This window comes from Atractosteus spatula, chromosome 3, assembly GCF_055471065.1.
Source record: "Atractosteus spatula isolate fAtrSpa1 chromosome 3, fAtrSpa1.hap1, whole genome shotgun sequence".
Classification (NCBI taxonomy): domain Eukaryota; kingdom Metazoa; phylum Chordata; class Actinopteri; order Semionotiformes; family Lepisosteidae; genus Atractosteus; species Atractosteus spatula.
In genome coordinates this window covers 75,882,288-75,895,065 of record NC_142708.1, presented here as the reverse complement: position 1 = coordinate 75,895,065, position 12,778 = coordinate 75,882,288, and the positions used below count along the sequence as shown (strand labels likewise).

The window sequence follows — 12,778 nt, the reverse complement described above, 5'->3', positions numbered from 1 at the left end:
ATAAAACCAACTCTAACATAAAAAATAAAAAGTCTAAATTTTATACAGAGACTGAAATTGTGTTTGTCTGGAGCTCAGAGGTACAATGGAAGGACTGGTGATATATCGCAAAAAAACATCTCAGAGGAGAACAACAAATGCATTTGCAAAATCCTAAATATCTCAGGATGTCAGATGACAGAATGCTACGGTTTTCATCATCACCATCATCTTATAAGGATGCAGCAGACTTGAGACATTATAATTTAAAAAATAATTTTGAGCTCTTTTATTAAAATTTTCCTTAACCAATGACATAACGCCAAGAATTTAATTTTAAGATTGCAACATGCATTTCTTTTTAGTTAGCCTTGGGAAGTTTATGAAGCCTACTTTGCTTTGGTAGTTGTAACAGACTCGTTGCAGTGCTTTTCCACTCTGGAATACACAATAGACTTACATTTGGATTGATGGTACAGATTGTTAGATTCTAAGGCAGTTTGTACTTTACAACATCATCGACATGCTGATAGCTCGATACCCTACACAAGTGGACAGAAGGGAGAAAGAAAGCTTGTCCTTTCTTTTCTTTACTCTCATTTTGTTTATGCAAATATTGCTGAAATGAGAACTTACAAAAGCTGTACAGCAGAGGTCCCCAGGGCTGGTCTTGTAGGCTCACACACCTGTTGGTTTTTGTTCTAGTCGAGCTCCTAGTTACACAACTGATTGATTCCTTAATTGACTAAATAGACTTCATTTGAAATCTTTGTGTTTAGTTCCTCGACATGTAGGAGGGAATCTAGTGCATTTCATAAGTCAAATAAAGTCAAATAAAATCCCAGCTGAAGAATTTAAGTAGAAAAAAACAGATGTTTCAGTCAAGCAATTTGTTAGTTCAATTAAACCTTCAATTAAAGCAGGTCATTAAGCCAGGATGGAATGAAAATTAGATGGAAAGTTGGCCCCCAGGACCAGGATGGGGATCTCCTGCTGAACAGCTTCATACTTCCCACGATGATAAAACCCCCACAAATAGAGCAGCGAAGAAAACGCACAGCCGAAAACCTGAACGAGCAGCGAACCCGCAGGCGTGCGCGTGGGGCGGCAGCAGGCACGTACAGGTCCCGTACAGACATGTGCACCGCCACGCCTTGGCCTTGGGCTCAGCTGAAGTGGGTGTCCCGTTCTTGTCACCTTTACACGTGTCCGGCCGCCTACAGAGACATAGACTGATGTTTGGAACGGAGGCTTGCTCCCTGCACTCCATGCATAAACTTGGAATTGCAGGATCTCCGGGACATGAATTTGGGAGAACTGTGGATACCGCTCATGGGTGAGCATCCCATTGTAATGAACCTTTAGTTCCCACCAAGCAAATTCCTTCATTCCTGAAAACAAAGCTTACAATACTCAGCCAGATCTTGAATGATCTACTGTGTACTTTGGTTTCTGATGTTTTAAACGTTAATTTCTGTATTATTTTTTATGGATTGCACTGTTACCATTATATATTTACTTTTTTGTAAAATCAAAAACCAACTTGATTTTATTCATACTTGTGTACTATTTATTGGTATTACTACTGTTTGCTTTAAGTACATCCACACAGTAGTTTGATAAAGAAGAGCTAAATAATTCTTGTTTTGCTCTCAGTATTATTTCCACTTATTTGTGTGATTAATGTCACCACGTACATTAAACAATAGTAACTTGTATTTATTGGGGGACTGTTTCATAAGAAGAAAGGTTAGTTTTTATAACATGATAGTGTGGGTGACACTTGTTTTTCTGTGATATTACTGAGAGTCTCCTGCAGTAAATGTTCCTGACTCGGAAAGGGCTCAAACCCAGGGTCATTCAGGGAATTCTGGGAATGTGTGTGCTGGGAGAGAGGGTGTGGCAGCAGCCCACGCCGTGAGTGTGCCACGCACCCTGAGCTCCACTAAGCCCTGAGCCTGGCATAGCACTGGTAGGTGCGTGGCATCCTCCCGAAGCTGCAGTACTGGGGATTGGTTTCGATCTGCTCCGGGGGGTCCGTGCCGGTGAAGGTGAACTTCTGGAGAAGGGATGTGAAGAACAGGAAGAGCTCCATTCGAGCCAGTCCCTCCCCGAGACAGACGCGCTTCCCTGAGTCCAAGAGAGACACAAAACAGGGTAAAAATTCAAGCACAGCTGCTGCTGTCACACCTGAAATATAGAACCTCCTACATAATCCTGAAGGACCTTACTGTGTTGTCCAGCTGTCTTGGACAACAACGCTTTAGTAACTGCTCCTCCAGCTACCTGCTTTCCTTATAAAATCTGAAAAGGATTTGGCTTCCTGCTGTATGCCTTTCCCTCTTTTTCCTCTTTTCCTATCCAGGTAGATCTGGGAGATGCTTTTGAGCTCCATCTTGAAAGAATATTCTTTCCAACACTGTGGAAGCCCAAAAGCAGTAAAAGGACCACAGTGCTCTCAATCCATTCACCGCTAAGGTGCACCTATAATATGTCATTATGCACCAATAGTTCACTACAGTCAATAAAGAAGAGACATCAGCTGCTGAACAGAGGCAGGATGGACAGAGAAAGCCTGAATTTACATTTATTCAGTGTACTGAGATTAACAACCCCCTGCTGTCCAACAGTGCCCTGGGACCTTCAATGATCACAGGGGGTCATGACCTCTTTTTAAATACATTTAACAGGTTAGTGTTGGATCATCCTAGAGCAATGGTTTTGAGCAGGTTCTCTGAGAAACAGATGTACTACACTTCTGCTTCTGATGTTACTTTAGTCCTTGTGCTTAATCATGTCATGGAATTAAACACCTTACCTGTGCGAGTGCTATCTACACAGTCACACCCAGCCATGTGGCAGACTAATTCTGCAACCACTTAATTTAGGGTGTTCATAGGAGCACATAGGAAGATCTGTCCTTAGTCATGGCTCTGTGAAGTGAAATTGTAAAAACCTACCGAGTCCAAATGCAAGGAAGGCATCATTCTTTTTAAAGCTTCCCTTCTCGTCCAGGAAGTTCTCAGGGTCAAAGGTATCTGGGTGTTTCCACAGTTCGGGGTCAGACAACACCGAAGACAGAAGAGGAATGACCATTGTGCCCTGAACAAACACACATTCAGTTAATACACTGACATCATGCCCTGGACAAGCACACATTCAATAAACACAATAAACACAATTCTATAAACCGGGGCACAAATAAGCTGTACCACACTGCCAAAGGTGGCAAAAAAAACTAATTTAGGAGACTCTGCACCTTAAACTTACAACCACCAGAGCCAGAGGTTAGCTGTCCTCTGTACTGTAAGTGTTCTGGAAAATACCTGAAGTGCCCTGTCTATTACAATTGCATGATTGAAACTCAGAAACCCTGAGAATAAACTGGAGAGTGGTGACAAATCTCCTAAACTCAGGAGCAGTAATAATCCAAATATTGTGCAGCACCCTGGGGAAAAATCTGTTAAAAACTTATTTCCTTAGCGCACCACAGTCAGCACAGCATTTTTTACATAACTAGGAATAGCAACTCCCGAATTCAGAATTCAGAAATCCTGCTTCAGAGTTCCAGTAGAGGGCCGGAGTTAACAGACACATTTCACGAAGGTCACCTGGGGAATGGTATAGCCTTTGAACTCAGTGTCTTTTAGCACTTTGTGGGGGACAGCAGTAGGCGAGAGATCCAAGGAGCGCTGGATTTCGTGGACAACGGCGTCAGTGTAAGGCATGTTCTGTCTGTCCTGGGCCGTGGGGCTACGCAGGGGGCCAATCACCTCATCGATCTCCTTCTGAATCCGTGCTTCAGGAAATGATACAGAAACATTAGATAGGATGTTCGAGAGACTGGGGTTCAAGCCTGCAATATTTGGAATACAGCTTTAGTATTATTTATTGTAACGAAACAGGCAAAGATATTTCAAGCATTCAGTAGTACTTTTCAAAAGATCTTGAAATACATTTTAATAGAACGCTTTAAAGCCCTTTTAAACAAAGAGTTGTGGGAGTACGGAATAAAGTGCCCATCCAAGTTGCTGAAGCTGATAACCTGATCATCCTGCATCAAGGACATTTATTTAAATAAATTAATGCATGACTCCAAAGTTCCCTCTGTCCCTTTGCGTTTGAGCTAATTTTAAATCAGCAATGACACCAGTCAATCTCAATTGCAAAAAGATAAATATGATACATCTATTGCAGTTAGAAGAAAATTCACTCCCTGCTGTGAGATGGCACATTGACACAGCTCAGTTGAACAACATTCCAAAGTAGATGGATATGAAATTCAGGATTTTAGCAATATTCACCAATATTCTGACAAAAAGAGCACTGGCTTTTAACACTCTCAATCAGCAGAGCAGGGTACCTTGAACATTGGGATACTTCTGCATGAGGAGAAGGGTGTGTCTCAGTGTGGAGGAGGTGGTCTCAGTCCCAGCAGAGAACAGATTCCACACGCTGCTCGTCAAGTTGTCATAGTTAAATGTAGAGTTCGGATTGTGCTTCTCCTGTTAAATAATTAGATTCTTAACAGAGTAAAATAATGCACACGAGCTCACAAAGAAAAAAACAAAGGAAGAGGGGGATGTTCATGAAATATATTTCAAAAGGGAGAAAAAGGCCTTTGGCAGCAATGTCATCGTGCTTCCACAAGGGAAATGTAACGCAGCTGTACTTCCTTCCACAAAAACACAAACACAGTTAAAGCGTATCCCAGTCTCTGCACAACCACAAACAACTGATACGGCTCCAGAGAAGAATATCATAAAGGTTACACAACATTTCAGAGGGATCCACATCACCAGTGACAGCGTAGCCCTATCAGTGCACAGACCATTACAGCAGCGATCAATAGATGGCACTGGTAACTACAGCCCAAACCTTCAACAGTGTAGCCCTATTGCACTTAAAGGCCTACACTTTAACAGGTCATGCGGTGATGTTCTGGTTTGGAACTAATGTTGCACTGATGAGATTTAATTGCTTTCAACAAAGTTACACAAAATGAGAAAACAGCTTGCAAGATCAAGTAACCTAACGTCATCTATATGACCCACCCCCAGCCTCCTCTTCACAGACCTCATGGGGAAAATTAGAATGGTAGCTATCCAATAGTGTGGCAGCTCTTTCTCAGACCTGTATTGTTCATACAGAGGGAGTTTTGTCAAGATTCAGTCCTCAAATGCCAGCATCCAGTGGCACACTTAGACCAGCAGAGCAAACCCTTCTCTGAGACAGATGTGACAGTGGAACACCCCTCCTACTCCACTTCGCGTGGGAATGCACAGCTACCACACCGGAGGCTAATCAGGGCTGTGCTTTAAGATCCCCACGTGCCCGCAGACAGTGTTCAGCTTAGAACCGAATGTGTTCCCAAGCCGGCTACATAAAACTTGCGCTGATCTAAAGGACGATCTATTCTCCTTGTTCAGAAAGGATTCTCTTCTATACCTGGAGAACAGAAACTTCCGCAGACGACTACACACTGACACACCGCACAGAAATAACAAGCACTCTGCCAGTACTCAGGCAGCACCCTATCAGATCCGACACGATCACACAGAGCAGAACTGAGGAGCAGATTCCTTGCAGAGAACAGGAAGCAGGTCATTCCCAAAGGAATTCCCAAGCACCAGCAGGGAATGCCCCATGACTACACCTCCCTGTAACAGACGTGTAAGCACCAGCTACACCACACAATGATACTGGGTGGCTCTGTGGTGTGGGATCACCCTGAGCCATCAGGGTTAGAAAACGTGCCTACCAGCAAACTGGACAATCAAAACACTTTCTCGACACAAAATGTCAAAGCCATTCTCTCCAGTTGTTTTGAATGACAATCATTCCCAATGCCATTCTTTTCACATTTCACCTCCTGCACCCCCCCTCAGTTCACAGTTCATTTGTTTGCTGCACCACTCTGGAGCTTCAGTGTGTGAATACTGTACCTCCTGCATCTTGACCAGATAGGCTTCGATGTAGTCTCGGGGCTCGTCTGCGTTCAGGTCGCCGAGGCGACGGAGGGCCTCCTCTCTGATGAGCTCTCTGAGCCTCCGGACCCCCCCGAGCGCCAGGTGATGAGGGCCTGGCAGGCGTTGGAAGACCCGGGGAAACATGTTGTACAGCTGCCAAGGAGAAGGATTGGCTGCAGTTACATTTATGAACCAGAAGACCATGGAGGATCCCTTCTAACTGGTCTGACAAGCGTCGGATAAGTGAGTTCATGACATATTACTGTCGGCCTCACATGTGTCTTAGTGCAGTTTAAAATAAAAAAATTGGTCAGATTAAAATGTACTGACATTTAATATGGGTTACTTGCTCTGATAAGTCTCTGATGAATATTTAAGAAAAGACAACATTTCTATTATGAACACAAAGGTATTTTGGTTTCCCTTTCTTATTAAATACTGTTTGTCGTTTGTGATAGCACAGCAGTAGAATAATGGGAAAAAAAGATTGAAATAGTGGAAAGCTGCTGAAAAAGCAAAAGAGCTTCTGACAGCTTGACAGATGACAAATGTACCTGCCCTCTGGAGCTGCTCAGGAAAGTGAAATAGTTGTCAATGACATTCAGAAGACTCTTGAACTGGCTGTCATGGTAGTCGAACCTCTTTCCAAAAACAATGGAGCAAATAACATTGGATACAGCGTTGCACAGCAGGAATTTAGGGTTGAAAGCTGAATCTGTAAAAACAGGAGAGGCGTCGAAGAACATTTCACATTCTCAGGCTAAAAGGGATGTCCTGCACCAACAGACTGAAACACCTGATGTCTACATGGAGATCTGATCACAGAATCATCAAAGGCACAGAACTCCCAGAGGGCTCAACAGGAAACTACAGGGAAGTGCATTTTGAATTGTGAGCAGGAGGCACTTCTTTACAGAAGAGTTGTGGGAGTGTGGAACAAGCTACCCAGCCATGTTGTTGAAGCCGATACCGGGTTTCTTTCAGGAAACAGCTGAATGAGATCCTGGGATCAATTAATTATCAAATGTGTTGGATAGGCTGAATTACCTCTCGTCTCCAACAATTCTTGTGTTCTACCTGTACAGCTACAAGTGATGATAGCTCTCCTGAGAACTGAATTCCATTCTGTTTTTTTTATTGTGTAGACGAATTTCTTAAATAGACTCAAAAGGGGTATAAAAAAGTACTATCATTGTCTTAGATTTAAAGGCTGTGTGCTTTAAATCTAAAATGCATCTAAAATATTTTAACAAATGTTCGACACATTATTTTTATTTTTGAAAAGGAAGCTAGTATAATTATAGCACAGCGGTGTGGTGGCTAGCATTGTTGTCTTGCATCGCTGGGGCCCTGGGTTCAATTCTGGACCTGAGGTACAGTACTATCTCTGTAGAGTTTGTATGTTATCACTGTGTTCGTGTGGGTTTCCTCTGGGTGCTCTGGTTTCCTCCCACAGTCCAACGACATACTGGTAAGTTAATTGGCTTCTGGAAAAGGCAGCCCCAGTACGAATGTGTGTATGTTTACTGTATGTCTGCCATGCAATGGACTACCCAGGGTGTCCTACCCAGGGTGCACCCTGCTTGTACCCGTTGCTTGCCCCAGTTCCCCCACAACCCTTAACTGAATGAAACAGAAAATGCATCGATGGAAGTGAATATGAGTCTCTCTACTAGCTCTGCTGTGTAGGGTGGCAGTTTATACAGAACGCCAGAGGAACGTCATGCAGGAGGGGCTGCACTTCAGTGGTGGATGAAATGGATCCAGTCCTGTTTTTTAAAGTGCTTTGGAAACTTTCATAATTAAAAATACTACAGGGAATTCTAGGGAATAATATTTATCTTTATTGAATAGCATCCCAAGAAGCTTCTTTTTTCTGTTCACTTTTTCTGTCCATCTAGTGGCGACTTGTTTTTGAGGGTTATCGCAGACGGAAAAGTTCATGTGCTCTGGAATATAAAGACACTCCACAGCCTACCATGCATTTTGTTTTGTTCATTTAGAGGACACTGCTGCAGAGCATTTTGGGAAATGTCAGAACCGAGAAATGGAATTACTCTGGTATGTAATGAACAATTGTTAATGGTTGTGTGCGATAGGAGAATAGCTATTCAATAGAAAATACTATACATGTTTTGACTAAGAAATGGTATATCAGGTTCAGGTGTCAAATCAATTATATACAAATCAAAATCTGCTGTCAGTTTTGTGCAAGTAACTGGAACAGCTTTAATCTGGTCCAGAGACAACTATCAAAATGTTAACACCTAATTTAAAATAAGCTAAACATGAACTCATGTTATTGAGAGAATTTCAACATGATCAGAATGAACATTATTAATTATAATATATAATAATATATTATAATATATAATTAATTATTATTTAATCGTTTGCTGTGAATTAAGACTTCTCAGACTACACATATTACTGCTATCTTACATGTGCAGAAGCATGGTTCTGTACCTCCTGGAATCCTGCTGTTTGTTTAGAAACAGAAACTGTTCGTTTTCAGTTTCCTTAACTATTGCGCGAATGTCTGAGAGCAAAATACCTCTGAAGACAAGAAGACCAAAGCTGCCTACACCGTCTGCTTTTACAGAAAACTGTTCTTATGATTATCATGTCAATTTATGACAAAAACGTCACCCAAATACCCCCGTGCTCTGCAAAGGCATCGACGAGGCACTTGGCTTCCTCTTGGATGCGCTCCTCAATGCTGCGCCGCCCCATCCCAAAGTTTTTCAGCGTCATGATGGAAAATCTTCTGAGCTCCTTCCATCTGTCCCCACTGCTCACCAGCAGCCCTGGAACAGCAGAGACACAAAGACTGACATGTGTTGCTGCTGGGGGTTCTCCAATGATCTTACTTAGAACTTCATGAAAGATTTCTTCTGCTGCTCTGTAGAAATTGTGAAAAACACCAAGCCTAGTAAAAAGACTTAACTTGCACAATGTATTAAACTCATTTGCTCCTACCCAAACTGCTGGCACCTCGACAATAAAATTGATATTACACCAGAACTGTTGGGAGTAGCCCTGTAGCCCACCCAAGGCAAGGTGACCAACTAACAGTAGAGACTCTGGGATACGTTTGGCCTGGTGAGCTTTTCATCCGGCATCAAGAGAATTTTTTTCCTAGTGTTGTTGCCCCCGCCAATAACCGAGACTCACCGTATCCGTCTGTGACCTTCTGTAGTATAGGGTAGTTGGCTCGGCCACTGAACTCCTCGCCCTGACTGACGAAGGCGTCCCTCAGGGTCCTGTAGCCGGACAGCACCACCACTGGCTTGCTGCCCAGCCACACTGTGAACACCGGGCCGTACTGCTGGCTCAGCTGGGGGAAGAAACAAGCCGTCACCACAGGAACCGGCCCTTCGGCACCAGCACCCAGTACACAGCGGGTCTACTGTCTCTGTAAACGTCATTCATAAATGACCAGCCTTTTCAGGTCCAGCATGAGAAGACTCCGTACAACAACTGCAATACAAATACATACACAGACAGTGAGGTGGAGGATAAATGTAAAATTTATTTTTAAACCCACAAATTGCGTTTGAATCTTTCCAAATTAACTTACATATGTTCTAAACATTGTAAGGCACAGCACAGATACACTGCCTGGTAGATATTGTTTCATCTCAGTTGTGTAACAGTAATAACATTTTTGCGAATTAATTAAGACTTAGAAGTTCAGAAATTGCAAAAAAAAAAGCGTTAAGAGCTAGCATTAACTGTAGTCTTAAATTCTTACAAACGCTGGAACAAGGTGGGTTCCCTGTGTAGAATAGGATGTCCAATGGAAGGACTGCAATGACTATGGTCCTCCGCTAGAGGCCGCCAAAAACCTAAATAGACGCTTTTAAAATGAGTTACACTGTATGCTCTTTCCTATAGTCACGGATTGGTTTATCAGTTACGGAAAGGTTTACATTTCCATCAAAGGTACATGTAATTATGGGATTACTTCATTAACAATGGTGTCTCCTTGTGGCAGTGGTCATTGGGAAGTAACTAGAGTGTGAGCAGACTGAAATGGTGAAAGTTTTAAGTGGAGTCTGAAATGTAGTGTTTGTTTATAAGTTAATTGTTAAAAGACTTACAGTGAAAGCAAGTATTAAGATGTACATCATCTTTTAAAAGCATTTGGCATTATAGTATTGTGCTAAAACCTTTAAATAAACCCAGAAAATCTCCTACAGGAGCCGTGGCAGCTCAGACAGCAAGGGTGTCTGGCTCCTGAGCAGAAGGTCTTGGGATCAATCCCAGGTAGGGGCAAGCGATGGAGCTCTTATTCCTTCCAGACGGCTTCCAGGTCACTCAGCATGCTTTCTGAATGAGTAATCGTTCTGGGGGTAGTAGGCTGGCTGGAGTGTGATGCTGACCCCTCCACCTCTAGTGTCAGATGGCCAAGAAAAATGGTGGCCCTTGCCCCCCATTCCCCCATGGGCCTTTATGGCCCGAAAAGGGGACCTAACCTACCTATAGTACCTAATCTACACATTTTCTAACCGCTTCATCCTACCAACAGGCACAAGGCGGGGTAAACTCTGGATGACACCCCATGGCAGGGCACACAGACACTCACACCAGGACTGGTTTTCAAAGAAGCAACTGCATGCAGTTAGCACCCCAGATCCCGAATTGAACCCAGGACCCCAGTGCTGTGAGGCAGCAATGCTAACCACTGTACCACCCTTCTTCCTTAACAATTGAACTAAATTCTACTACAAGAGAAAAAATGTGTTGTATTTATTCTCAATCAGTACCAAACTTCCAAAATGCAGAGCTAAAACATTACTAATGTGCATTTATAGAATTAAAAACCCATCTATAGAGCTGTGACTTGACTCATGGTACAGTATATATTCAGGGACTACAGTCTATGCAGGGGACACTGAGCAGATTCACAAACAAACATGCAAATCCCTCTCGTAAAGTCCACAGTCTGTTCTGCAAATTGTAAAATAGTAATATAACAACCATACAGAATTTTTCGGCTTGCTGATGTTTTGGAATGTAAAGTTTTAAGTAAGGCATTAACAGCAGCTTTATATAACATTTAATAGCATAAATCTTAAGCTATATGGTAACTAAGCCTTTTGACAATCAAGGTATAAACACCCCCAGGCTCTGCCCACAGAAACGGTCTGTCAGAGCCTCCTGTGTGTGCTGTGTGCTCCAGCAGTGGCCACTCACCTTCAGGTAGGACCTGTAGGGCTGCTTCAGGTCCACATGCAGCAGGCTGCCCACAAAGGGCAATGGAGCTGGCCCCGGGGGCAGCCTGCTGGGTTGGCTTTGCTTGCTGCGGCTCTTCCAAAGAAGTGCAAGGAACAACAAACTCAGCAGCAGAGTGAGGATGTTGCTCCCAAGGAAGGAGAAGAGTTCCATTCTCTTCAGCTGCAGTGACACCTCAGCACTGCACTGTGTGCTGATAACAGGCACTGGCGGCAGCGCAGGTCTGTGAATTCTGAAACACAGTATACAGAATGCAGGTGGCTATGTACCAGGGAGGGAGGCACGCCTGGAAGCAGGCTCTCAGGTGACGCAGGGAATAATTAAGCTCTGGGGGAAATATGAGCAAACTGCAAAAACAACAAAACTGGAACACACCTGTAAGCTGCAGCTGAGGCACGCTGTCAGAGTTCACGACGGTCGCGTCTCGCATGTGAAATTCTCCTCACAAGGCTGTTTGGATACCTTCTATACTTGGTAATGGACAGACACCAGGGTATCGGCTTCAGGAAGAGTACTCTTTAATTATGACAGACTGTATTGCTCAATTACTATGATGCAAGCTAAATTTAATACATTGATTAAGCTTTGAGTTTAGTAAACCTTAATGGTTCTTCTTTGAGATTATATTCAAGAAGAGATTAATCATCATATATATTGCCATGTTACTTAAATTTGTAGCTGAAGTTTACTAGTTGTGTTTTTTATGATGATTAGCCACATGTTGATTACAATATTGTACATAATGTATAATTTGAGCTGGATATTTTTCAGGTGTGAATGATTGTATTTTTCAGAATAAATTTCTAAAACAAATCACTGGCTTGATTTACTAGTTTCTACACCTATAAAACCTATCTTTGATGCATAATAGACCTTTAACCATATATGTATAATAGTCCTCTAAATGTATCCGTATAATAGAACTCCAACCATTTATGTATAATGAACATAGAATCATAAATGTATAAATGACGTATAACGACAAACGTTACGTTTATTAGAATATCATTCTAGAAGAATTACGGACCACTTTTATACGTCTAAGGTATGCGTTTAATAGACGTATATTCTACATCTTTTGCCCACTGGGCAGGGTATCGGCTTCAGGAACATGTTCCAGAAAACCACAACCCTACGGGTAAAGAAGTGTGTTAGGAATTAGTAGTGAGGACCCAGTGCAGAAAACCAGGGCAAACTCCAAAAGGCGTAGTCGAGAGAACAATCCGAGGTCAGGAAGCTGTAGGTAAACTAGCCGGTGCTAAAGTACAGATGCCCAGAGGCGGAGCCGTAATCCGTTAGGGAGCCGAGAGTCAAAACCAGAACGAGGGCAAAACTACCGACACCGACACCAGGTTGCAGTTCAGTACGGTACTTTCTGGAGATCATCTCCAGCTCTGCGTTCAATTGCAGCGAAAAAACGTGCGCAACGAAGCTGGAGTTCAGTTGAACTTGAGCTTAACCCGGTTCCCAGGGCTCGGCGTTGTTGTTGTACTAATTAGCCCGAACTGCAGGGGACTGTGCATCAGAACATTTCCACAACTGAAATTCAAATAAAATTTAAACTCCACCTCAAAAGTACTAAAAGAGGGAGT

At 42.9% G+C, this 12,778-nt stretch overlaps 1 protein-coding gene across 1 annotated transcript; it reads right to left on the bottom strand.

Moving 5' to 3' along the window:
• Positions 1 to 241: 241 nt before the first annotated feature.
• Positions 242 to 11,599, bottom strand: LOC148838780 (cytochrome P450 2M1-like). The gene is made up of 10 exons (XM_088910170.1): positions 11,562 to 11,599; positions 11,148 to 11,418; positions 9,123 to 9,285; positions 8,606 to 8,755; positions 6,503 to 6,663; positions 5,925 to 6,101; positions 4,343 to 4,484; positions 3,591 to 3,778; positions 2,940 to 3,081; positions 242 to 2,109 (listed from the first exon to the last, which is right to left on the bottom strand). Exons 2-10 carry the CDS (start codon positions 11,337 to 11,339, stop codon positions 1,925 to 1,927), a joined length of 1,500 nt encoding a protein of 499 aa, XP_088766296.1. The 5' UTR covers positions 11,340 to 11,418; positions 11,562 to 11,599; the 3' UTR covers positions 242 to 1,924.
• Between the last annotated feature and the right edge of the window lie 1,179 nt (positions 11,600 to 12,778).